The 25121-nt window shown below is 41.5% G+C and overlaps 1 protein-coding gene across 4 annotated transcripts in view; it reads left to right on the top strand.

Annotated features, from left to right (window-relative positions):
• The first annotated feature begins 4356 nt into the window (after positions 1-4356).
• The window catches only part of CNNM1 (cyclin and CBS domain divalent metal cation transport mediator 1), a 66748-nt gene continuing 45983 nt past the window's right edge, over positions 4357-25121 (top strand). For all 4 annotated transcript variants that reach the window (XM_001373207.5, XM_007478651.3, XM_056801102.1 and 1 more), the window contains exon 1: positions 4357-7418. In XM_001373207.5, the coding sequence (XP_001373244.3) occupies positions 5819-7418 (1600 nt within the window). In that variant the 5' untranslated portion in view covers positions 4357-5818. The remainder of the gene's footprint in view (positions 7419-25121) is intronic.

The raw sequence follows: 25121 nt of genomic DNA, 5'->3' as shown, positions 1-25121 counted from the left end.
CCCAATTGCTGACATCTGGAGTTGGGTATGGGCTTCTCCCCCCAGCTAGCTTCAAACTGTTCCCTTAGCCAGCCCTGGGCTGCCATCCCTCAGAGTTCCATGGCCATCACACCCTTCTCCTAGGTCCTGCCTTCTTACTAGGACAGGCTTCTTCTGGTATCTGCCACCGTGAGGAAGCGATGGACAGCAATGGAAAAGTGATGATAGTGAAGATTCTCTCTCCCCCCATCCCTTCAGCAGTCAATTCCTCTTTAAATCTTCTTATATGTCTCTTCCACTGTATCCTCTGGTCCAACCTCAAATGTCAACAAATTCAGCTTGATTCCAGAGGACCTTGCTTTGGGAATCCCACCTCTGAAGCTTCCTTCCTGTGTCACTTTGGTCAAGTCACCTGCTGGGCTTCAGTTTTCTCATCTGTAAAATGGTTTAATGACTTGGAGAATTGGACTATAGGGCTTCAGAGTCCCTAGATCTATGATCTCTTCCTCTAACTAGCTTTTTCTTAAATGCCACTATATCTTCGAACTCTCCCCAAGGCAGTTCCTTCTCTTACACTTATGCAATAAGCTCTTTCAGAGCCTCCTTTTGCCACTATCATTCAACAGTCTCCTCTTCTTCCTTAAAGTTCATTCCATTCTGTCCACATCTTTGCTATTTTCTCTGGATTTCCTGGTTATCATCCTTCTTCTCAAGTTCCTGGCTCATGGTTTTCTTATCTACTTGGACCATATCTCCTTTGAACATCCAGGAACCAGTTTTACCAACTTCCTTTCCATTCATTTCCGAAACCTTTGCGGTTTCCATCACCACTGTTTCTAATCTACCCCTTCTCTCTCCATCAACTAACTTTGCCCCAGGTGCCAAAGTTTCTATTTTCCAGTTATGGATTCAAGTCTTGACTCCTATACGTACTATCTCTGTGACCTTGGGGAAGTCATTTAACCTAAGCTTTCATTTCCTTATATTTAACATGGGGATAATAGTCCCTGGGCTACAAGACCTCACAGGGCTACTGGGATAATCAACTGAGATAATGGATGGAAAGCAGCTCTTTCTAATTGCCCTGTCAGCCATGCAGGTGCTGGAGTGGAGAGAAGACTTTTAAAAACCACAAACAAAAATACTCTTTCCATTTCCTTCCCTATTTATGACCTAAATGAGAACTATCCTTTTTCCACCTCTGACTGCCTTCCTTGTTTTGCTTTTATTTGGTTGAACCACGTCAACCAATGCTTTTAATTGTTCTGGTTACTTTTCTCTAAATTCCCTCCTGTTTATCTGTGCTTTTTCTGGTAATGAGGTGTCCAAAATGGAACACAGTATTCCAGGTGCTGTCTCCCTAGGACTCCGCAGAGAGGGCAGTCATCTCCATACTTTGTGACATGGGGCTGGTCTGTTGCAGTCATAATTTCTTGCAAGATTCTGCTGCAGACATGTATCTAATTTGCTGCTTAGCAGCACCCAGAGGGCCTTTTTCACCATTACTCTTTTCCAGGTGTTGCCCTCCCAATGAAAATTTGCCTTAATGATTATTTTCCCCAAGATGCTTCCACGTATATTTTTTCCCAAGTTCGGTATCATTTTCTTTCCTATATTTCTAAACTTAAAAAAAAATCCTTTAACTTTTGTTTTATTGGCACTTATAGCACAGCCTAATTGAGTGTCATCTGCAAATTTAATTAACACATTTGAGACAGGATGTTGGAGAAAGGGGTTACTAAGGGACCTTCTTGCTATTCCTTTATGACTAGATGCCGGCATCTAAAGTGAGAGCTGAGCCCCTTTCACAGATGTAATACACAGGTGGTCTTTTCATTTGTTGAAAAAATTAAAACTATATTCAGTTTCCTGAACAAATCTTCTTGTGAAATCAATCTGAATCCAGCTCCTAAACAAGGAATCCCCATCCCTAACCTATGACTCTACTAAATTGTCTGCTTTCCCCCAGGATTATCCTCCTGGAGACTAGATGATCATGGGGCCTGGCTCTCAGGACAACTGACCCCTGGTCAGCCACTGCCTCAGTGACTCTGAGATTTTCCATAATATTCCTACTAAGTGCAATCCCTTGCATTCCTCATAACAGCATCTCCTATTGGTTAGAGGCTAACCTCCCATCTCTATCCTTTTCTTTACTCTGTTCTAGCCTGGCACCCTGCAAAGGAGTATTTGTAGGCTCAATGAATTGATTGGCTACTGGCCAGATTGTATGTGGCCTTCTGTCTTCCTAATCCCTCCTACTCCCCATTTTCCCTATTTAGAAATACTCAAGGGTCTCTATCTTTAGGCAAAAGATAAACATCTGTGCAACAACCCACTTCCTAACCCAAGCAATGGGTCCTAGGAAAGAGGACTAGATTTGGTGTCAAAAGACCCAAGTTTAAATACCATCTGTGGCAATTATCATTAGCCTCTTGGCTGTGAGGAATCAATCAATAAATACTTAATAGTGACTAGTAAAAGCCAGGCAATGTGCTAAATACTGGAAAGTCACTAACAGCTTTAAACCTCAGTTTCCTCACCTAGGGGGTTTCATAGAAGAGCACTTTACCACTATTTAAATAGGAATAATTATTACTTTCATTTAATACAGTGTTAGCTAATGGATGGTCAATTTTTTGGCCATATTGACACATAGAACTTTTTAAAAAACCATTGCCTTGTCTTAGAATTCATACTAAATGTTGTTTCTAAGGCAGAAGAATGGTAAAGGCTGGACAATGGTCGGTCATTAAATAACTGCCCAGGGTTACATAGTCAGGAAGTATCTGAGGTCAGATTTGAACCCAGGACCTCCTGTCAACAGGTCTGGCTCTCCATCTGAGAGTCACCTAGCTGCCCCTTCGTTACATTTTACAGAGGTTGTAGACCAACTCTGCTTAGATGCAGAGAATATCAACACCAATGATATTGCAAGTTCTTGAAATATTTTATTGTATTATTATTATTATAAGCATAAGATTCCCATTTAAATTACTCTTACAAAATGAATAATATGGAAACAAGTTTTGAGTGATAATGCATGTATAACCCAGTAGAATTGCTTGTCAACTCTGGGAACAGGAAGGGAGATAACATGAATCATGTAACCTTGGCAAACATACATAAATTTGTCACTGGAATAAAATAAAGGAAAAAAAAAAGATTCTCATCTAAATTTACATACTGAAGTAGATTCTTTGGTACTTAGTATAAAGTCAGAAAGATCTGAGTTCACATTCTTCTGGTGGTAGGATCCTTTGAGAGCTACTTAACCTGGCTGCCTCAGTTTCTTCATTTGAAAATTAGGACAATAAAAGGATAAAATGAAATAATATTTATAAGGTACTTTACAAACCTCAAAGTGCTAGCTAACATTATCTTCCCTACACTTCTTGGTTACACAAGCAGTTGACATAAAGTCCTACCCCTCTTGCCACTCCCTCCAAAAAAAAAAATAGTGGACAGTTAGGAGAGCAGTAGATATGCTTTAAAATGTCATGCTGATTTTCAGATCCAGTCCATCCCTTCCAGGAGTCTGCCCTTTGATGACCTACATAATATGGCTGAGCCTTGTATTTTCCCTCTCTATCCCATTGGCTCAAATGTAGAGGCTTCGGCTCTCCCTGATTTGGATTTAGCTACATACAAGGTCTACCTTGAACAAGGAGCTCTCTTTAATGTTTGTTATAGAGTAAGGTTATAAATTCCTTGAGACTATTTGTTTTTGTACCATCAGCCACCTAGCACATATCTGGCACATAATGGGTGCTCTGTAAATATATTAACTAAAATTGAATGTGAAGCACAAAAGTAATAGCAAGAGAAAGATGGAACTTTCAACTAGGATAATATTCTCAGACATCTATCTGAACTCGTATTTTCACAACAGCATAGGAGCCAGATAGGGGGCAGATATTCACTTCAGCTCCATTATAAATCCCCCAATTTATCTTCCATCACATATTGCATACTGTCATAGTAAACCAGAAATGTATTGGACATCTATTTTTTTATAGTGCACGACTCACTCTCTCCATGTCCCTGGAGTGCTCTCGGTTACATCAGTACATTGGAAACTCAGGAACCTTCTAGGACTCCCTTATCAGATAAAGGAAAAGGAATTCAATCCCCCTTTGTTATCAGAGAGTAGGTTTTTCAGGGTTTTTCCCCCCACTGTTCACCTTTTTTAAAGTATAGGTTTTCTTTTAAAAGAAGATGTTGACTTGGGCAAGTTGACAACCTCAAACTGCCTAGCCCTTTCTGCTCTTCTGCCTTGGGAGTGATATGTGTATCAATTCTAAGATGGAAGGTAAACATTTAAGATTTTGAGAGAATTTGTCTTTAGTAGCTTAGTCAAGACCATGATGGAGGGTTGAGATAGAGCCTTGAATTTCAGATGCTTTTTCTTTTGGAGATGGAGGATGAGAGTGAGGGGGAAGAATGGAGGAAAAGAGAGGGAAGTCGGGTCATTGTACATGCCCCTACCCCAATAACTCCTTTTCCTTTCAAATAGCAACACTGAGACACCAAAGGGCCCTTCTCAGATTTGATCTCCCTTCTCTGACCTATCCAAAATCTGCACAGAAAATGTAGTTGAGGCCTGGCTCAGGTTTGCTGCACTGATCAGACTATAGAATGTTGTATATATTTTTACAAATGACTGATATGTTCTTTAATTTTGATGAACTGCTTTTCCCTCTTTTTAATTTGAAAGTAGAGGCTGAAGATAGGATATATTCAGAAAGGGAAGATCAGATCAAAAGATTTCAATAATTGCTTTTAAAAATGTTTCTTTCCTATACTTTGAATCAGGGCCAGATACCTGAGTTCTGTCCCCTTACAAAGGCAAGGAAAACAATTTTCACTACTGATGCTCACGGTGGCAAAGAAAAGGAAGAAAAATATTCAACAAATAAGACAGTTTTGTATCCATTTTTGATTATGTAAGGAAGTCAACTTATTGATTTTTAAAATACTTTTCCATGTTTGCAGGATTCATTTTCTTTCCCTCTCCTTTTCCCTCCCCTCTCCCAGAGCCGATAAGCAACTCCACTGGGTTGTACAAATGTTATCCCTTGATACTTATTTCCATATTATTCATTTTTGCACTAGAGCTATCTTTTAAAGCCAAAACCCTGAATCCTAAGGCCATATTCATTTAAATAACTTTAAACAACGACCATGAAAAACTATTTGGAGGGTCAAGTCCAACTACCAAACTGTGCACTGGAAATGCGAAGTATTGTTTCCAGAATTTCCTTAAAATACAAGGAAGCATGCAGCTAATGGGTGGATCTCAAAAGAGGCAAGAATGCAAAACACTTTAACTTGCCAAGAGAAAGCTGTAGGCTGAAATTGGCTGAGCTGATGGGGGAAGTAGCTAGGAAGGAGGAAGGACCAGTTCTCAGTGGGAATGCACTGGTTGAAGCCCTTCCTGACTGAGGACTTCACCTGGTCTACTTGTCTTCAGAGATGCCGGGACTTGGCCAAAGACCACTGACATTTCAAACACACATACACGCGCGCGCGCGCGCGCGCACACACACACACACACACACACTAGCCTACACATTCAACTACCTTTTGCTGTTAGGGTGCCCTCTCTCTTGGTCCATGAAGATGGGAGTCCACATACAATGCAAGGACCATCCTTGAAGCTGTGCCAGGTGACCACAGGCTTCACCCCGGGGGGGTTGGGAAGGATGCCATCACCGCCTCCTGCCAGGGAAGCACACACGTGGTGACCCGTTTGGGGCCGGGTTCCCAGCTCCGGGCTCCTCCTCCCGGTCCGTGCTCCCCTCACTGCAGTATCACGTGCGCCCGGGCCGGGTGCAGGATGGCGGCGGCGGCGGCGGCGGCAGCAGCAGCAGCGGCGGCGGCGGCGGCGGCGGCAGTGGCTGGTGCCAGTCTCCGGTGCTGCTGCAGCCGAGGCGCCGTGCTTTTGCTCTTTTTCTCCCTGTCACCTCAACCCCCGGCCTCGGCCGCCTGGCTGCTGGGGCTGAGGCCGGAGGACACCGCGGGTGGCCGCGTCTCCCTGGAGGGGGGCACCCTGCGCGCTGCCGAGGGGACCAGTTTCCTCTTGCGGGTCTATTTTCAGCCGGGCGCAGCGACGAGCGCGGCGCTGCTCCCTGCTCCTACCCGCTCCTCGGGGGACAATGGCACCGGTGATTGGGCCCCGAGGTTGGTGTTTATCGAAGAGCCCCCCGGAAGCGGCGTCGTGGCCCCCAGCGCCCTCCCGAGCCGGCCCCCGGGGCCTCAACGGTGCCGCGAGCAGAGCGGCTGGGCATCGGACGTGGAGGTGCTGGGTCCTCTGCGGCCGGGCGGCGCTGCTGGCTCCGCTCTGGTCGAGGTGCGGGTGCGAGAACTGCGCAAGGGGGAGGCGGAGCGAGCCAACACCGGAGGCCGCGGGAAGCTCTTTTCGTTGTGCGCCTGGGACGGGCGCGCTTGGCACCACCACGGCGCGGCAGGTGGCTTTCTTCTAAGAGTCAGGCCGAGGCTGTATGGCCCAGGCGGAGAACTGTTGCCCCCGGTCTGGCTGAGGGCTTTAGGTGCAGTCCTGCTGCTCGCCCTGTCGGCCCTTTTCAGCGGCCTGCGCCTGAGCCTGCTCTCACTAGACCCGGTGGAGTTACGGGTGCTGAGGAACAGCGGCTCGGCTGCCGAGCAGGAGCAAGCGCGCCGGGTGCAGGCGGTGCGGGGCCGCGGGACGCATCTGTTGTGCACCCTGCTATTGGGGCAGGCCGGAGCCAATGCAGCCCTGGCAGGTTGGCTGTGCGCCTCGCTGCCTCCGGGCGTCGGAGATGGAGGAGAAGACTGGGGCGGGGGAAGTCACTTTCCCTGGCTGCCCACGCTGCTATGCACAGGCGCCGTGTTTCTGGGCGCCGAGATCTGCCCTTACTCGGTGTGTTCCCGCCACGGGCTTGCCATCGCCTCACACAGCGTCTGCCTGACCCGACTCTTAATGGCTGCTGCCTTCCCGGTGTGTTACCCGCTCGGCCGCTTACTGGACTGGGCTCTGCGCCAGGAGATCAGCACCTTCTATACCCGGGAGAAGCTGCTAGAGACGCTGCGGGCCGCAGACCCCTACAACGACCTGGTCAAGGAAGAGTTGAACATGATCCAGGGAGCCCTGGAGCTGCGAACTAAGGTGGTGGAGGAAGTACTGACCCCTCTGGGGGACTGTTTCATGCTCCGCTCCGACGCAGTGCTCGATTTCTCCACCGTCTCCGAGATCCTGCGCAGCGGCTACACGCGCATCCCGGTATATGAGGGCGACCAGCGGCACAACATCGTGGACATACTGTTTGTTAAGGACTTGGCTTTTGTAGACCCTGACGATTGCACCCCTCTTCTCACCGTCACTCGCTTCTACAACCGGCCCCTTCACTGCGTCTTCAATGACACGCGGCTGGACATGGTATTGGAGGAGTTTAAGAAGGGTGAGCAGCCCCCTCTCCCTCCCCACTCCCTGGTCTCTAGTATTGCCCTCGTGGGCCCAGAAGGCCATCTCTCCCAGGGCTACAGAGGTTCGCTCCCCCCCCCCCAGTATATTCGCTCCAGTTTGTCCAACAGAGCACCTTCTTGCCCATTTCAAACTTGTGTTCCCAACCAGCCTTGACTTTATGTTCTCCTAACGGTGCTCCAAGCTGAAAAGACTTATCTGTTTCCCTTCATCTAAGTTTGATATCTTCACTCATCTCTGCATATTCCCAGCACTTAACCTCATTGGGGTTGGCAGCAACCTCAGAGATCATAGAATCTAGCTCCTTTACTTTACTGGTAAGGAAACCGAGGCCCAGAGAGGTTGTGAGTTTCCAAGGTCACACCAAGTAGCAGAGCTGGGATTTGAACCTAAATTCTCTCACTCCAAATCCCAAATTGCCTCTCATCTTCGCGTCTTCCAAAGGCTTTCTCTCCTTTCTTGTTACATAAGGAATGCTTTTCACTCATCTTCCTCCCACACCTTGTTCTTATTGCCTGAGCTTAATAGTTTTCAGGATAAAGGTTTCTGTCTCTCTAATTGCCAGAGCCTGCTTTCCAGCTTCAGGAACACAAGGACAAGACATTTCTGGATAGCCAGGAAAGAATTAGTTGCCTGGGGCAACAGCTGGGTAGCTATAGGAACATAACCATAACAACAGCTCTAATAGCATTAACAATAACAGTTGATATTTATATAGTGCTTTAAAGTCAGAAAACCATCTGCATACATTTGCTTATTTGGACCTTACAACAACCCTGTGTGGTAAATGGAGTTGGCATTAATTCTATCTTACAGATCAGTTATTCAGTCAATAAATGTGTCCCTACCAGGTGCCAGGCACTATGTTAGACTCTGGAGATACAGATGAAGGGAAAAAAAGGCAGCACTGTCCTCAAGGAGATTACAATCTAATGGGAGAAAACAAGACATAAAAGTGAGCTGAGAAGTAAATAGCTGGGATGTGAGGAAACTAAGACATTTCTATAATTCTTTTCACAGTCCCCTATTACATGGATCATCTCAGTTAGTCCTCAGGATTTGGTGGCTAGATAGTACAAGTAGTAATTTATCCACAGGGCTGGGATTTTGGATCAGAGGATTCAGAGTTTAGACCCAGCATCATCTAGGTCAGCAGGTCTCCGGATCCCCCTTACACTCCCCCCAAAAATCACTGAGACCCTCAAAAATAGGTTTATAAAATTAATGGGTTGTATCTATTGATATTTATCATGTTAGAAATGAAAACATCTTAGCATTATTATGATAACAGCTTTGGTTTTGAAGACCCCGTACAAGGGCCTTGGGGATCCTCAGAGGTCCCGACACTATGCATTGAGAACCATCATCTAGTACAATTTCTAAATTTTAAAGAAAAGGAAACTGAGGCCCAGAAAATTGAAGTGTCTTGTATAAGATGACAGAGCTAGTAAGAGGTAGAAGCAGGACTTTGAACTCAAGGCTTCTGACACTGAGTGTGGGGCCCTTCCTGGTATACCAAGCAAGAAAAAGGTGAAGTTGCTGATCAAGGATGCTAATGGAGAGAACTATAACAATAATGAGCCCGATTTTTCACTATACCTGACTTTTTAGGCTTAAAAGTTTACCAAGCACATATATATTTTGTCTTCTGATCTTCCTAAGAACTGTGAAGTTGGTAGAGGTAGTATTGTCTATATTTAACTAATGAAGAACTGGAGCTCAGAAAATTAAGTGACTTGTCCATGGGCACATAGTAGGAAATAGAAGTGATATTGATATCCAAGACACACTGGTACATTGTCTCTATTGTCTTTCCTTTTAAAGTAGTTTCCTTATGAGGCCATATACTCTTTTTACACTGTTATTTTTTTGATCAGGATATTAATCATAGACAAGAGTTAGAAGGAATCTTAGAGATCATTGAGTCCCATGCCATTCTGTTGTTGTTTGGTCATTTCAATTCTGTCTGACTCTTTATGACCTCATTTAAGTTTTCTTGGCAAAGATACTAGAGTGGTTTGCCATTTCCTTCTCCAGCTCATTTTACAGATGAGGAAACTGAGGCAAACAGGGTTAAGTGGCTTTTCTAGGGTCAAATAGTAAGAGTCTGAGGTGAGATTTGAATAAATTTTTCCAACTCCAAGTCTAGCACCCTACACACTATCCCATACTGCCTTTCATTACTGGAACTCCTCTCTTGGACTTGTCTTCAGAGAACATTGATTGGCTATGGAGATAAAACAGTCTTATTACTTCTTAATTATGTACATCCCAGTTTAATGAGTCACTTTTTAAATCAGATTTGGCTTGTCTCTTGCCCATTTCTGAGAATCAAATTCGTCTCCTAAAGGATGAAGATAAGCTCTGAGAAGAAGAAGGAGGAGGAGAAGGAGAAGGAGGAGGAGGAGGAGGAGAAGGAGGAGAGAATCTGACTTCCTTGTAGTCACCCTTCACATTTATCATAAACTCAGACTTCATAGATGAGAAAATTATGAGTTAAAATAATTCACCTCTATGTAATGGCAATATAGGGTATTGGAGCTGACAGAGAAACTTCTTGGGTTCAAATTCAATTATTAGCTATGTGACCCTGGGCCAGTCACATAATTTCTTTGGGCCTTACTTTGCTCATCTGTAAAATGATAGGGCTAGATTTGATGACCTCAAACATTATTTCCAAATCTATATCCAAGAACCTTTACCTTGATTTCCAATCTAGTGCTTTTTACATGGTGCCTTTCCTACCATGGTAGGGATGGGTTAGAGAGCTTGGTATATGACAGATCTCTAAAATAGGGCAAATTACTTTTTGGGAACTACTCTTCTCCTTTTCAACTTTTTTTAACCCTTATCTTTGATCTTATTACTTACTAAGTATTGGTTCCATCTGTCTGTCTTATTGCTACATTTCATCAGCATAATAATGGTACTGTTCTCCACCAAACCTTCATCCTAGTACATTGAGATTCTCAAAGGCTTTAGCAGCAGAATACATCTCCTGGTGTAGTATGAAGTTGATTCTACTGACAGAAGACACTTCAGATGTTTGGTCCTCAAGTGACCTTAGGCAAATCACTTGACTTTCTTGGCCTTCAGGTTCCCAGCTAGAAATGAACTAGGTGATCTGGAGAGGTCACTTCCAGCTTTAAATCTAGGATCTAAGCTGGAAAGACTTTGGTAGAGGTTCTTACCCCTAAGTCTCTGAACTGTTTTCATCCAATGTTTTGATAACTACGTTTCAATAATTCCTTATATATTCTTATAATTTTATTTGGTATAAGAAAAAAAATTAACTACTAAAGCTATCCAAAAGTGGAATGGGTTGCCTCAGGAAGTTTGGCTCGGCTTTGTCAGAGGTCTTCAAGCAAAAGCTAGATGACCATGAATTGAGTATGCTGCAAGAGGGATTCTGGTTCAGGTATGGATTAGACTTGGATGTTGCTGACATCCATCCCTTCTTACTCTGAGATTCTGTATGTAGAAATCCTAGTCTAGAGGTCCTGAAAAGGAAATATCTTTTGTTGCTCTTATTCAGTTATGTCCAACACTTCTTGACCCCATTTGGTGTTTTCTTTCTTGTAATTTCATATATATATATATATATTCTTATATATTTTATTTTGTGCATTTAAAAACATTATTCTCAGAAAGGATCGATAGGTTTCACCAGATTGACCAAAAGAGTCCATGATGCAAAAAAAACTAAGAACCCAAGACAAGAGGCACAGCGATGGACTGTCTATTGCTGAAAGGACCAGCGTGGCTAAGTGTGGAAAGGTTTGACAAGTGCTTGTCCCAAGGTAATGAATATCTTGGACAGTGCATCTTTTGAAGGGTCACATTCCGTGTTGGCAAAGAGAGGATGCACGCCAACAAAGTTATGGCTTCGTGATATAGTGAAACTTAAGGAACTTTAAGGATTACAAAGCATTTGAGACAGATACTAAAAGTACCAAGGCTGTTATTTTATGAGAGAAGTTAAAGGACTTGCTGGAGGCTGCACAGCCAGTAGGAGGAGAAAGCCAGAATTTAAATCCAGGCCAGCTGACTCTCAGATCCAGAGTTCATTCCATGACACCATAAATGTCGTAAGTTAGGGTACCATACTGCCTTAACTTACTTTATTCATTCACTAGCCCTATACCCTAGAGGAGTAAGTCTGAGAGTTGGACACAAAAAGTCTAAAAACACAATATTTTGTTAGATCTAGACCAATGGAAGGAACTTCCCCCATGGATATAACTGTTCTGTAACACCTTAGTGAATAGGCTGGGATCACTGAAAGCTTAAGTGACTTGCCCATGGTGGAAGGGAATAGACATTTATATAGTGCCTACTGTGTTCCAGGCACTGTGCAAAGCACTTTTATACATATTATCTCATCTTAACCTCACAAAAACCTTTCCAGGTAGGTGTCACTATTATCCTCAGTTTGAGAAACTGAGGCAAATAGAGATTAAGTGACCTCCTTAGTAAGCTTTTGAAGCTGGCTTTGAGCTCAGGTTTTCCTGACTCTAGACCCAGCTCTCTTCAGTACTGCCCTGCCTAGTTGTAACCCCATCGTCCTGCAGCGAGAATTAGTAAGTGTTAGAATTTGAACTCATTTCCCTCTCCACCACACCACAGTGCCTCTCATTCGTGTACATTCTTGAGTGTTTGGAAGATTAGTCTCTGAGTTTCATATCTCTTCTCGTGCCCTACTGAAGAGACCTTAGTAAAATCTCTAGGCGAGACTTCCTTCATCATATCCAGAGAGGAGAAGCCTCTGCAGGCAACTTCTGTGAACAGTCAGTCTCTTGGCAGTGAGATCTCGGGAGGTATAGTATAGGTTCTCGTCACAGTGAAGTCTTTTGTGTAACAGGGTAATGGCCCTTTTCTTTAGCTGGTCCTTAATGAGAGCACTTTTTTTTCTGGTAACAATGAGTTACTATATCAAGAGAATATGATCTGTCTGTGGCTCTGGTCTCCACATCAAGTCACTTGTTTCAGGATATTTCAAGTTACATTGTGGGGGGAGGATGAGAGCTGAGTCATGCTCTCCTGCTCTCTCTTAGTGTCAGCCCTTCAGTTTTCTCACTCCTTTCCAATTCAGACATCTTAACCAGCTCAACAAAATCCTACCCAAACACCCAGTAGGACACCCCTTTGATTATGTTCTGAGCTGACTTTACATTGATAATTCATGACTAAAAAACTGGGGAGCATTTAGTTGGTGCAGTGGATAGCGTGCTATCCACTGAAGACTCATCTTCCCGAGCTCAAATCTATCATCAGACGCTTACTAGCTGGCCAAGTCATTTAACCTTGTTTGCCTCAGTTTCCTCATCTGTAACATGAACTGGAATAGGAAATGGCAGATCAATTTAATATCTTTACCAAGAAAAGCCCAAATGGGGTCATGAAGAGTGTAACATAACTGAACAACAAAAGATGTTTCATTTTCAGGTCCTATAACCTGGTTTCTTAGAGTGAGAAGGGATCTTGGTATCTATCATTTAAGCTTAAGCAATACCTTAACAAGAAACTCTCTGAAACACACTTAATGCATGGTTATCTAACCTTTGCTTGGAGGCTTCTGACAAGGGAGAGCCCAGAGCTTCTTGAGGAAGCCTGCCCCACTTTTGGATGGCTTTAATGGTTAAGAAGATTTTCCTTGCACTAAATTTCTGTCCCTAGTTCTGCCTTCTGGGTTGGAGTAGAACAAATTTAATCCTTCTGTATGACAACCTTTCAGATACTTGAAAGCCCTGATCATATTCCCTCTGAGTCTCCTCTCCTCCAGGCTAACCCCCAGCCCAACCCCTTTAGACAGTTTTCCTACGGTATTCTCTTGGGTTCAGTCACCATACTGATTGCCCTCTTCCAAACTCTGATCTTTGTAGAATGAGGCATGCAGAAATGTACATCCCTATCTTTTCCCTGGTGCCAGTCATTGTGCCTTTCTTAATGGTACCTGAGATTATGTTAGTTGTTTTTTTTTTATTACTCTATTACCCTGTTGACTTATGTTGAACTTCTAACTCTTCAAACTCAAAAATATATTTTCTTTTTTTTTTAAGCTACTATCCCACTTTATTTCCCATATTTTGAATTTGTGGAGTTGATTTTTGGAACTCAAGTATAAGAAGTTATATTTAGATGTACTTAAACTTCATATTATCAGATTCAGACCAATGTTCTAATTTATTGAGATCTTTTCTGGATCTTTGTCACCCAAAACATTGGCTAGTCCTCCAAGTATTGTACTTGGGCCTTGATCATCTCAATATACTCATTCGAGCACTTAAAAAAGCTCATTTGATTTTGTGCAATAGCCCACAATCTGCAGATTTGACCAGTGTACCATCTCTGCCTTTACCTAAATCATCAATAAGGGGCAGCTAGGTAGCTCAGTGAAATGAGAGCCAGAGATGGGAGGTCCTGGGTTCAAATTTGGCCTCAGACACTTCCCAGCCTTGTGACCCTGGGCAATTCACTTACCCCCCATTGCCTAGCCCTTACCACTCTTCTGCTTTGGAACCAATACACAGTATTGATTCCAAGATGGAAGGTAAAGATTTAAAAAATAAAATAAATAATCAATAAAATTGTTAAATAGTACCAACTCTTGGGGAACTCTACTAGAAACCTCATTCCTCCTGGCTAGAAGTGAAGTGGTTATTTTCACAAAAATCCATTAAAACAAAATAATTTAGATGTTATAGAAGGGTTTGATGTGACAGCTGGGTGACAGCAGTTAGAATCAGGAATACTCATCTTTATGAGTTAAAATCTGGCTTTTAGACATTAATTTGCTGTGTGATCCTGGGCAAATCACTTAACCCTGTTTGCTTCAGTATCCTCATCTTTAAAAATGAGCTATAGATGGAAATGGCAGGACACTCCAGTATCTTTGTCAAGAAAACTCCAAAATTGGTTCAATGAAGATTTAGACACAACTGAAACAACTCAACAACCAAAGGGGTTTCATGTTTCATTATCCCCATTTTATAGATAAGGATCTTAAGACTCTTGAGAAGTTACTTCTTGCCCACAGAGTTTTTTAATGACTAGTCTTTGGGATGGATTAAAAGCCAGATCTTCTGATATCAAGTCCAGTATTCTGTCCTCTACCTCTTCTACATGCCAATCCCTTTCAAGTAATATGGGATGGAAGAGTTATTCTATATCCATGGATCATGCCCATTTTTTGTGAAACCAATATCCCACTTTTCAGAATCATGTTTTAAATGCATAAAAATATACCAAAAGAAGCCAGTTCTAGGGAAATACAGCTATGTCAAATTGTTTTTTCAAACAAGTTCATTTTAAGAAGCCTTGCCCTATTTAGATGATGTCCATGATCTCTTCCAGCTCTATAAGAGTCTTTGATTCTATAGTATGAAAAATTGGTCATGGCAGGATTTGAGAGCAGAGAAAATCAAATGGCAAAGTAGGGCACCAGGCTCCCACTGCTTTTACAAACAGGAGAGAGTGCACTAATCCTTTGCTGGTTTCAGGATATCTCTAGTTGGTTGAGGCTGAGCCTAACAAGGACATATATAGGCAGCATTCTCAATTCCTCTTTATTGTAATTGGAGGCACATCCTGTCTTTCTCCAGGAAATCTGGTTAGTCATCTTCAATCTTTGCCTTGTGGGCTATTGCACAAAATCAAATGAGCTTTTTAAAGTGCTCAAAGAAGTGTATTGAGATGATCGAGGCCCAGGATCTTCCAGGTGCCTCTACTTAGAAATCATGGTACTTAATTTTGGGAAATTACTTCTCCCTTCAATGATTTGGGCCTTTCAGGAGACAGATAATTCTGTAATGAAAAAGAGGAACTGAGTCTTAGCATCAGAGACAAATTTAGAGCTGGGGATGGAAAACTGAAATCACTTTGTCACTTTTCCATTTGTCCAACAAATCTGTATAATGCACCTACTCTGTGCAAAGTCATATTTTTCTCAGACTTTTGACTAAGATCAAGTGTAATGAGACATCTTATCTGCTGTATTCAGAGTAACATGCAATGAAGTCAACAGCCTTTTTGATGCTGCTATAATGGTGTTAATGCCCCATGTGTGGTAAAATGATAATATTTAATCTTGAGTAATCTCTTTAATCCTTAATTTCTTCATTTGTAAAGTGAAGGAATCGGATTAGATGATATCTAAAGGAACTCTAGGTTTAAAAATCCTATGATCTTAATACCATCTTTCTATAGGAAAGTCAGGTAACTTGTTTGTAGGCTAGCTTAACTATAAGTGCAATTAAGCAGATCAATGTTTGTTTGATCAGGTTCTCATCTTCCTTTTTAGTTCTACTATTTATAGTCCCCCCACCCCAAGTAGAATATAAACTCCTTGAAGGCAACGATAGAGCTTTTTTTTTTTTGGTCTTATCTTTGTTTCCTGGCCCCTAACAGATTGACTTGCATTCAGTAGGCACTTAATAAATGCTTTTGAGATAGGACTGAATTGGAGAATATAACACTTTCCCTAGAAGTCATTTCCCCTCCCTGGGCCTCAGTGTACTGATTTATAAAATGTGGAGGTGGAACTAGATGACCTCATGTTCTGTGACTAAGATAGTATTTATTAGAGTAACATCCCCCTTGAAGCCAGTCCTCCCCAACCCATCACCAGAACTGCAACATTTTCCATCTTTCCCTTTCCCAGAGACATAAATACAGCAAGAATTGAGTTCTGTAGAAGGTCCTAATGCAATTTCTCTAATACCTTTTTTAGCCAATATCTTGGGGAATAAGGTGGGTTACAGTATTCTAGTATAAAAATGTATTTTCTAGATGACTAAAGTCCCAGGACTAAAACTTTGTTTATCTTCACTATGTGACACAGAAATCTTACCAAGAGATTGTGTAGATCTCTGCCTTCTTGGACAGAGTACTCAGAATATAATTACCCTTTTCTGGATAACACAGGTCATCATTCTAACTATCCATTCATGTGCTACACTGTAGTGAATCTCAGGTCTGGGTCTCCCTTTAAGTCTCTGCTTATCAGACTAAAAGCTATCAATTTTCTTCCCCTCCTCCTCCTTCCTCCTTATTCTTCTCTCTTCCTCCCCCTCCTTCTTCTTCCCCTTACCTCAATGCTAAGTACTGATTCCAAGGCAAAAGAGCAGCGAGGGCCCAGAAGATGACAAATCTTACACCTTATCTCCATTACCTGTCACTTACCTCTTCCAATTTCATGAAGTGAGTTGGAAATTCAATGGATAAAGAGGTCGACTGATCAACACTCCATTCAAGATAAACTTGTTAATAGTTTATAATTGTTCTTTTGAGAGATATTTGTTCATGTTCTTTGACTACTTACTTATTAGGGCTGGTTCTTAGTCTTGTATATTTACATTAATTCTGTATATAAATGATATATGTAATAATCTTTGTATCATATATGTAGGATAAGGAACTCATCTATATATTCATATAAAGTAATATATAGATAAGATCCTTATATGAATATAGTTGAGACCCTTATCATAGATATGAAATACAAAGGTTTTCCACAATTTGTGATTTCTTTATTATTCTTGTTGCATTGATTTTGTTCATTCAATAGCTTCTCAATGTCATGTAATTGAAATTAAAAGTAGATGAACTTTTGATACCCCTTCCAAACTGGTTGTTTATGGTTAATATCAGAAGCAAATCAATTCTTTTCTCTTCTATCCAAAATTAGCTGTTTTGGTGAGTTAATTGTTCTTTGTGCTATAGTGTGTAGTAGAGGAGGAATTAGCATAGATAATCAACAATTAGTTGTACTATGATAAGAATATGAAGCAAGAAGGCTTTATTAAAAGCCTTAAAGGAAAAGGAGTTAAAGATAAGTCATGACTGAAGTGATTTAAACTCTAAAGTTTAAAGGCAATAGAACAACTTTATGACTAAAATACGATAGTAGTAGCAGAGAGAAGAAACCTAGAAGTACTACTAGAGATCATCCATTTCATTCTCTGCCCCCAAAACATAGCCAAGTGTCTACACACACACACACACACACGCGCACGCACGCACGCACGCACGCACCATTTTATTTTAATCTATTACTTTCTATCTTAGTGAAAACTCTAGAATAAAAGAGTACAAGATAGAAAATGGGATTAAGTGACTTGCCCGGGGTCACACACCAATGGGAGAAAAGATGGTAGTACATTTGAATCTCTTCATCTGCCTTCACACTGAAGATAAAGCAGTTGAATTGAGATATCAAACCAAGTCCTTAGATGACAGATCCAATGCTCTTTTCACTGTCTCATCAGAAGACCTCATTAAAATATCAAAGTATGTATTTTTTAACCCTTACTTTCTGTCTTAGAATCAATTCAAAGTATTGGTTCCAAGGCAGAAGAGTGGTAAGGGTTAAACAGTTGGGATTAAGTGACTTGTTGAGGGTTACACAGCTAGGAAGTATTTAAGGTCAGATTTGAGCCCAGGACCTCCTGTCTCCAGGTCTGTCTCTCTATCCACTAAGTCACCTAACTGCCCCAATAAAAGTATATTTTAAAAAGAAAACTGATTAAATTTGAATCTGAATAGTGATTTTGATTGGCTTAGATTATAGAAAGGGTAGCAAGATGGAGAGTAGAAAGAACTTTGGACTGTGTGATAGGAGACACAGATTCAACTCTACTATTAAACTTCTGTGTGACTTTAAAAAGAACGTGACATCTCCCTTGGCCTTGATTTTGTCATCTGCAAAATAAAATCATTGGACTAAATGATCTCCAAGATTGTTTCCCATGCTGAGAGTCTGTGATCCTGTGTTCACCATAATGGAAGATCCATTTCACATTGTTGAGCATCTCTTGGTCTTATGTAATGGGAAACCATAACTATATACACTGCTGAGATTTGAGTCTCTCAGTATTCTTAGAGATTGTCTCCTGAGACCCTGGCCAAGCAGTTTAAGTTTGTATTTTATGATGCAGTCTTGCTGATTGATTTATGCCACATAGAGCATCCATAACAAATATCTACTGTGAGTTGGACAAGCAAGTGGCGTAGTGGATATAGAATACTGAACTTAGAGTTAGGAAGACTTGAAATCAGATACAACACTGGGAAAATCACTTGATCCTGTTTGCCTCAGTTTCCTCTTCTGTGAAAATGAGCTGGAGAAATTCCAGTATCTTTGCCAAGAAAACCCCAGATGGAGTTATGAAGAGTTGGATGTGACTGGAAAATACGTGAACAACAACAGCAACAATCTATGTACTAAGTGTTGGGGATATGAAAAAAGACCCAACTCTGAAGAAGCTCACATTCCATTCAAAGAATATGCACACATAGAAATAAATACAAAATTATTTGAGAGCGAGGGACTAGCAGCTGATGATTCCAGGAAAGACTTTATGTGGAAATGGCTCTTGGGCTGAGTGATAAAGAGAGATTCGGTGAGACTCCCTAACCTTTGGAGCTACAAACCTTGAAGCTTGAATCCCTATAACTTTGGTCATAAAATTCCCAGCTGCTAGAATTGAGTAAAACTAATACCTAACAGGACCTTCTTTCATCTCTAGGGTTGGGAGGATTTCCTGAGGAGGGATGTGCCTTCCCATTGGACTTCTTCCTCTATTCTAAGAGAGGCATGACTGTACCCAGCATCCTTAGCACACCCTGTTTTGTGCCAGATGAATGAATGATAGGCACATCTATCAGCAGAGAAAAAATAAACAGGAAGACAGTTATAATTCACAAGAGAGACTAGTATAATCCTGTGGCCAATTTTCACGTTAGATTCTGGGTCAGAGGGACAATGACTCATTCAGCTTGTCCAAAGCGGTGAAAGAAAGCCACTCTCCTCACTCACTTGAAGTTCTCTGGTGCCAGAGAAGAGCCCTTTGTCACAGTGGTCTGAGGATGAGTACAGAGAACATTTTGAATGAACCACTGGAGCCAAAATAAGAAATGGCTAGCCAACACTAGCTCAATCTTGACTCACCCCTCAATCAAGACCAGGTTCTTGAAGTTTTCTGGGAGTGGGCCATTTGTAGGGAGTAGCTGTTATCCTGGGACTTAGAGGCAAACTCTAGGAGGAATGAAACTCAACAGAGAGAGGATAGATATGGGAGTTGTCCACAGAAATGAAAATGGAAGGAATGGAAAGTGATGAAAGCATCAAGAGAAAAATTATAGAGGAAAAAGAGAAGACTCAGAACAGAGTAGGATATTCACAGGAGTCAGGAGTAGATTGTAAATTCCTTGACTGTGTGCAAATAGAAATTTGCTACACCTGAACTACTGGCTCAAATTCAAAACTTACTTAAAACTTAAAAGGATTCTGGGTAAATGTAGTTTGGGTGTAGCAAATTTCTATTTGCACAACTGTCAGTGTTTTCTTTTTCCTTCCTTTGTTTTCCTAGCACCTATCATAATGCCTGACCCATAATAGGTGCTTAATAAATACTTGTCCATTAAATTGCATTGTAAAGGGGCGGCAGATAGCACAGTGGAAAGAAGACTAGGCCTAAAGTGAGGTGCAGGGTTCAAATGTGACCCTATGATAGTGATTTAACTACAGTTGACCAGCTTTTAGAGCTCTTCTGCACTTGAATCAATATTGATTTTTTTTTAAAATATATTTTATTTGATCATTTCCAAGCATTATTCGTTAAAGACATAGATCATTTTCTTTTCCTCCCCCCCCACCCCCCATAGCCGACGCGTAAGTCCACTGGGCATTAGATGTTTTCTTGATTTGAACCCATTGCTTTGTTGATAGTATTTGCATTAGAGTGTTCATTTAAAGTCTATCCTCTGTCATGTCCCCTCAACCTCTGTATTCAGGCAGTTGCTTTTTCTCGGTGTTTCCACTCCCATAGTTTATCCTTTGCTTATGAATGGTGTTTTTTTTCTCCTGGATCCCTGAAAGTTGTTCAGGGACATTACACCGCCCCTAATGTAGAAGTCCATTACGTTCGATTATACCACAGTGTATTAGTCTCTGTGTACAATGTTCTCCTGGTTCTGCTCCTCTCGCTCTGCATCACTTCCTGGAGGTTGTTCCAGTCTCCATGGAACTTCTCCACTTTATTATTCCTTTGAGCACAATAGTATTCCATCACCAACATATACCACAGTTTGTTCAGCCATTCCCCAATTGATGGGCATCCCCTCGCTTTCCAGTTTTGGGCCACCACAAAGAGCGCAGCTATGAATATTTTTGTACAAGTCTTTGTGTCCATTATCTCTTTGGGGTACAGACCCAGCAGTGCTATGGCTGGGTCAAAGGGTAGATATTCTTTTGTCGCCCTTTGGGCATAGTTCCAAATTGCCCTCCAGAATGGTTGGATCAGTTGACAACTCCACCAGCAATGAATTAATGTCCCTACTTTGCCACATCCCCTCCAGCATTCATTACTTTCCTTTGCTGTTATGTTAGCCAATCTGCTAGGTGTGAGGTGATACCTCAGAGTTGTTTTGATTTGCATCTCTCTGATTATAAGAGATGTGGAGCACTTCTTCATGTGCTTATTAATAGTTTTGATTTCTTTATCTGAGAACTGCCTATCCATGTCCCTTGCCCATTTATCAATTGGAGAATGGCTTGATTTTTTGTACAATTGATTTAGCTCATTATAAATATGAGTAATTAAACCTTTGTCAGAGGTTTCTATGAAGATTTTTTCCCAATTTGTTGTTTCCCTTCTGATTTTAGTTATATTGGTTTTGTTTGTACAAAAGCTTTTTAGTTTGATGTAGTCAAAATTATTTATTTTACATTTTGTGATTCTTTCTATATCTTGCTTGGTTTTAAAGCCTTTCCCCTCCCAAAGGTCTGACATGTATACTATTCTGTGTTTACCCAATTTACTTATGGTTTCCTTCTTTATGTTTAAGTCACTCACCCATTTTGAATTTATCTTGGTGTAGGGTGTGAGGTGTTGATCTATTCCTATTCTCTCCCACACTGTCTTCCAATTTTCCCAGCAGTTTTTATCGAATAGTGGATTTTTGTCCCAAAAGCTGGGATCTTTGGGTTTATCGTATACTGTCTTGCTGAGGTCGTTTTCCCCCAGTCTATTCCACTGATCTTCCTTTCTGTTTCTTAGCCAGTACCAAATTGTTTTGATGACTGCTGCTTTGTAATATAGTTTGAGGTCTGGGACTGCAAGGCCCCCATCATATGTGTTTTTTTTCATTATTTCCCTGGATATCCTTGATCTTTTGTTCTTCCAAATGAACTTTGTTATGGTTTTTTCTAAATCAGTGAAGAAGTATTTTGGTAGTTCAATGGGTATGGCACTAAATAGATAAATAAGTTTGGGTAGGATGGTCATTTTTATTATATTGGCTCGTCCTATCCAGAATCAATATTGATTTTTAAAAATTGCTTTGTAGAACTTTGCAGAACCATATGCTTTTAGATGGCATATTTAGGAAGGGATTTGTGGCTTAGCTGGAGGTACCCAAGGCTGGAAACCTATAAATGGAGGGTAGGGCAATGGGGGAAAGACATTAGGGGTAGCACCCATCCCCAGTGGCAGACATCTTCAAAGAAAGACGGTCAAGGGGCAGAGGATGGCTACAACAGAGACATCATTAGAAGCTTGGTCTATATCTTGAGTTCGATGGATGGGACTATCCAGTCTATTTTCACTCTATGTCAGAGACTATCTACTACTGAAGAGCAGTTCAGGGATTTAAAGGCATATGAGGTGTCATTCAAGTAAATACTTTTTAATTCCCTCCCTCTGATGACACAAGTAGGCAGGTGCCAATTAGCCAGCTCTATGGGAGATAAAATTTTTCAGCATGGAAGTTTCTGAACTAAGAAGGCTCCAGAAAAAGGAGAGGTAGCCATGTAGAGGAAGGGAATATTTCTAGAGCACGGATTGCCTGACTAAAGAAAAATGAGTTATTTAGACATCCTCACAGAAGTGAAAAAGACTCATAGCCATAAAGTCGTAGTGCGTTTCAGTTCATGGTCACATGCCAAAATTAGTTTAGATATAAATACATCAGAACTAAAAAGATCTTCCTGCTGAATTGAAAAAAGAGATTCTTGGACCTCTGCCCCAGCTTTATGTGGTTCTAAATATTTAAACAGCAACCCTCTTTTCTGGGGATACTCTCAGTCATCATATGGGGGTGGGGTAGGCTGGAATCAATGGAGCAATATTCTTATGGAAGCTTTTTTGAAATTCTGCTGGTTTCCACAGTTAGAAATGCCACTGTGCTTATCCGTAACTATAAATCTTTCTGCCTCAAGGGCTAACTTCCCAGACCTTCCCAAGAAAGAAGCGAGAAAAAGGCGTAGTCAGGATCCAAACCACTTCCCCCATTATTGCCATTTAAGAGACAAAGATACAAATGTTATGGATGGGAGAATCAATAATTTGTGTTTCAAAGCAGCATCTACCCAAAGGAAAATGAAGATGCTTGCAAAATTAGAACCAATGTGACAGTTCCTGTAAAATGTATCTGGTGACCTGGTCAAGCTTCAATAAAGGATTGAAGGAATTGTGGGTCCAAGGGCCACCGTTCTTGATCCTCAGACCTTTCCATTCCAGTGGACAGAGACTCAAGTTTACCACTTAGTTGCATAGAAACCATTGTTTATTCCCCATTGCTATCACCAGAGAGTGCCACCAGATGGAACTCTTTCACCTACTTCTGGGGTAGCCCATGCCCATACAGTTTGTTCACCCATTCACTGGCCCCTTGCACAACAGAATACTTGAGGCCAGGACTGCTGTTCTAAATCAACCCATTTATTATTTTTGAATCTTTGGTTTTTCTACAGAATTCATTCATCCAAATGGAATGTCATCTTTTCTCATCTTCCATCCTCTTCTACTCACCCATAGAAATATGGCATTTTAGAAAATCACTAAAGGAAATAACTTTCTGATTCTTTTTTGACATGAAATTTTTCAGTTTGTGAAACATTCAATGAGCACTTGCTCTGTGCAATGGCCCATATTAGGATCTAATGAGGCAAAGAAGTCAAATTGCCTGCTCTTCTGGAGCTTAAAGTCTAGGAAGGGAGACAGTTGTTTTAGAGCTAGAAGGGAACCTTAGAGTATATCTGGCCCAACCATCCCATTTCACAGCTGATGTGGAAACTGAGTCCCTGGGGGGCGGAGAGGAGAGGTCATTGACTTCTTTGAAATCTCTTAGATATCAAGTGGCAGAACTAGAGTTTAGAACCAGAGATCCAGGACTCTTTCCCCCATTCCATGAAGACTGCACAAAAAGAGGCACTTGATTAAAAGGCTCAGAGCATCTTCCTTCAGAGCTCTCAACTCCTGTCTTAACTTAGTCCTTGTTGTTTCTGACATGAAACCTTTTTCATCTTGATGTTTAGGTTTCAGATTGGAAAGCAAAGTCCCAACAGAAACAGATGATGGGCAGAAATTCTTCATGTTTTGAAATGATCACTTTCTATTTTGACCCTACTTAACTGCTCTGGCTTTTATTCATCTATGCTTTTCATTTTTGTTGATTTTCCTTGGCCAGTCATTTAAAGGGAACTTGACATTTTTTTCCTGTTAGATTCCTATTTGGACAAATGCCTTTACTGAGATTCTCCCTGAGTTATCTCTGAAATCTTTCAGACAAGGTAAGGAAATAGTCTAGAACCCAGAAATGGCACTGCCAGCCTGGCTAGGGCAAGGTATTTGTATGCTCTGGGCTGGGCAAGGTTTGAAAATGACACCCCTGGGTGCTTTCTGTTGCCAGAGACTGGGAGACTTTCACATAACGTGTGTACCTCATCAGCAAATAAGTCCCAATGTGCCACAGACAGCAGCATTTCTACCATTAAAAATTGTGGGCTCATTAAAAAAATATTAAAATGTCTCCCTGCCCCGCACCAAGTGTTGTACCTTAAGCTGCCGCCTGTTCCTCCTACCCCTAGGTTCAGCACTGTGGCCAATATCTGCCACTGGACTTGTGTTTTGGAAAGGATAATGATTCTGTAGTGCAGATAAAAGCAAAGCTAATTGGGGAGTGCTTCTAGGGAACACAAATTATACAGGCTCGATGCCAAAAGGTCTCTTGGCCTCTTCTTAGAGGCAGAAAGGTTCAGTATAAAGAATGCTGGACTTGGAGCAGAAAGGTTGTTGGGCCATGTCAAGAGTTTAAAAGGATTGTGCTTTCTAACACCTCACAATCCCATTTGGGATTTTCTTGGTAAAGATACTGGAGTGGTTGGCCATTTTCTTCTCCAGCTCACTTTACAGACAAGGAAACTGAGGCAAACAAGGTTAAGTGACTTGCCCTGAGTCACACAGTTAGTAAATGTCCAGGACCACAATTGAACTCAAGTCCTGCATTTTATCCACTCTACCATCTCACTGCCAAAAGGTTTGAATCCTGCCTAAATCCAGGTCCTTGGACTCCAAATCTAGCAGTGATTTCAGTGTGAGTCATGCTATATGGACGATCAAAGAAAAGAATTTTCTTTCAGCTCACGAGGGATCATGAAATAACTTTGGTGAAAACTATGAACTGTGAAGTGGGTTCATAATAGGATGTACCGAATAATTTATTTCAGATCAGGACTGTGATATAGATGTGAAATGTTATGTTCACTTTCAGATGAGGTTACTGTATCAATAGTTTTATAGTTACCCATTGTTGGAAGAAACCTCTCCTGGAATGGGGAAGGAGGGAAATGTTTATTATTAAAAGATTATCTGTAAATATTTGTAATGTAAATTAGTTCCTT

The sequence above is a fragment of the Monodelphis domestica genome, chromosome 1 (genome assembly GCF_027887165.1).
Source record: "Monodelphis domestica isolate mMonDom1 chromosome 1, mMonDom1.pri, whole genome shotgun sequence".
Taxonomy (NCBI): domain Eukaryota; kingdom Metazoa; phylum Chordata; class Mammalia; order Didelphimorphia; family Didelphidae; genus Monodelphis; species Monodelphis domestica.
This window is presented reverse-complemented; position numbering and strand designations above follow the sequence as displayed.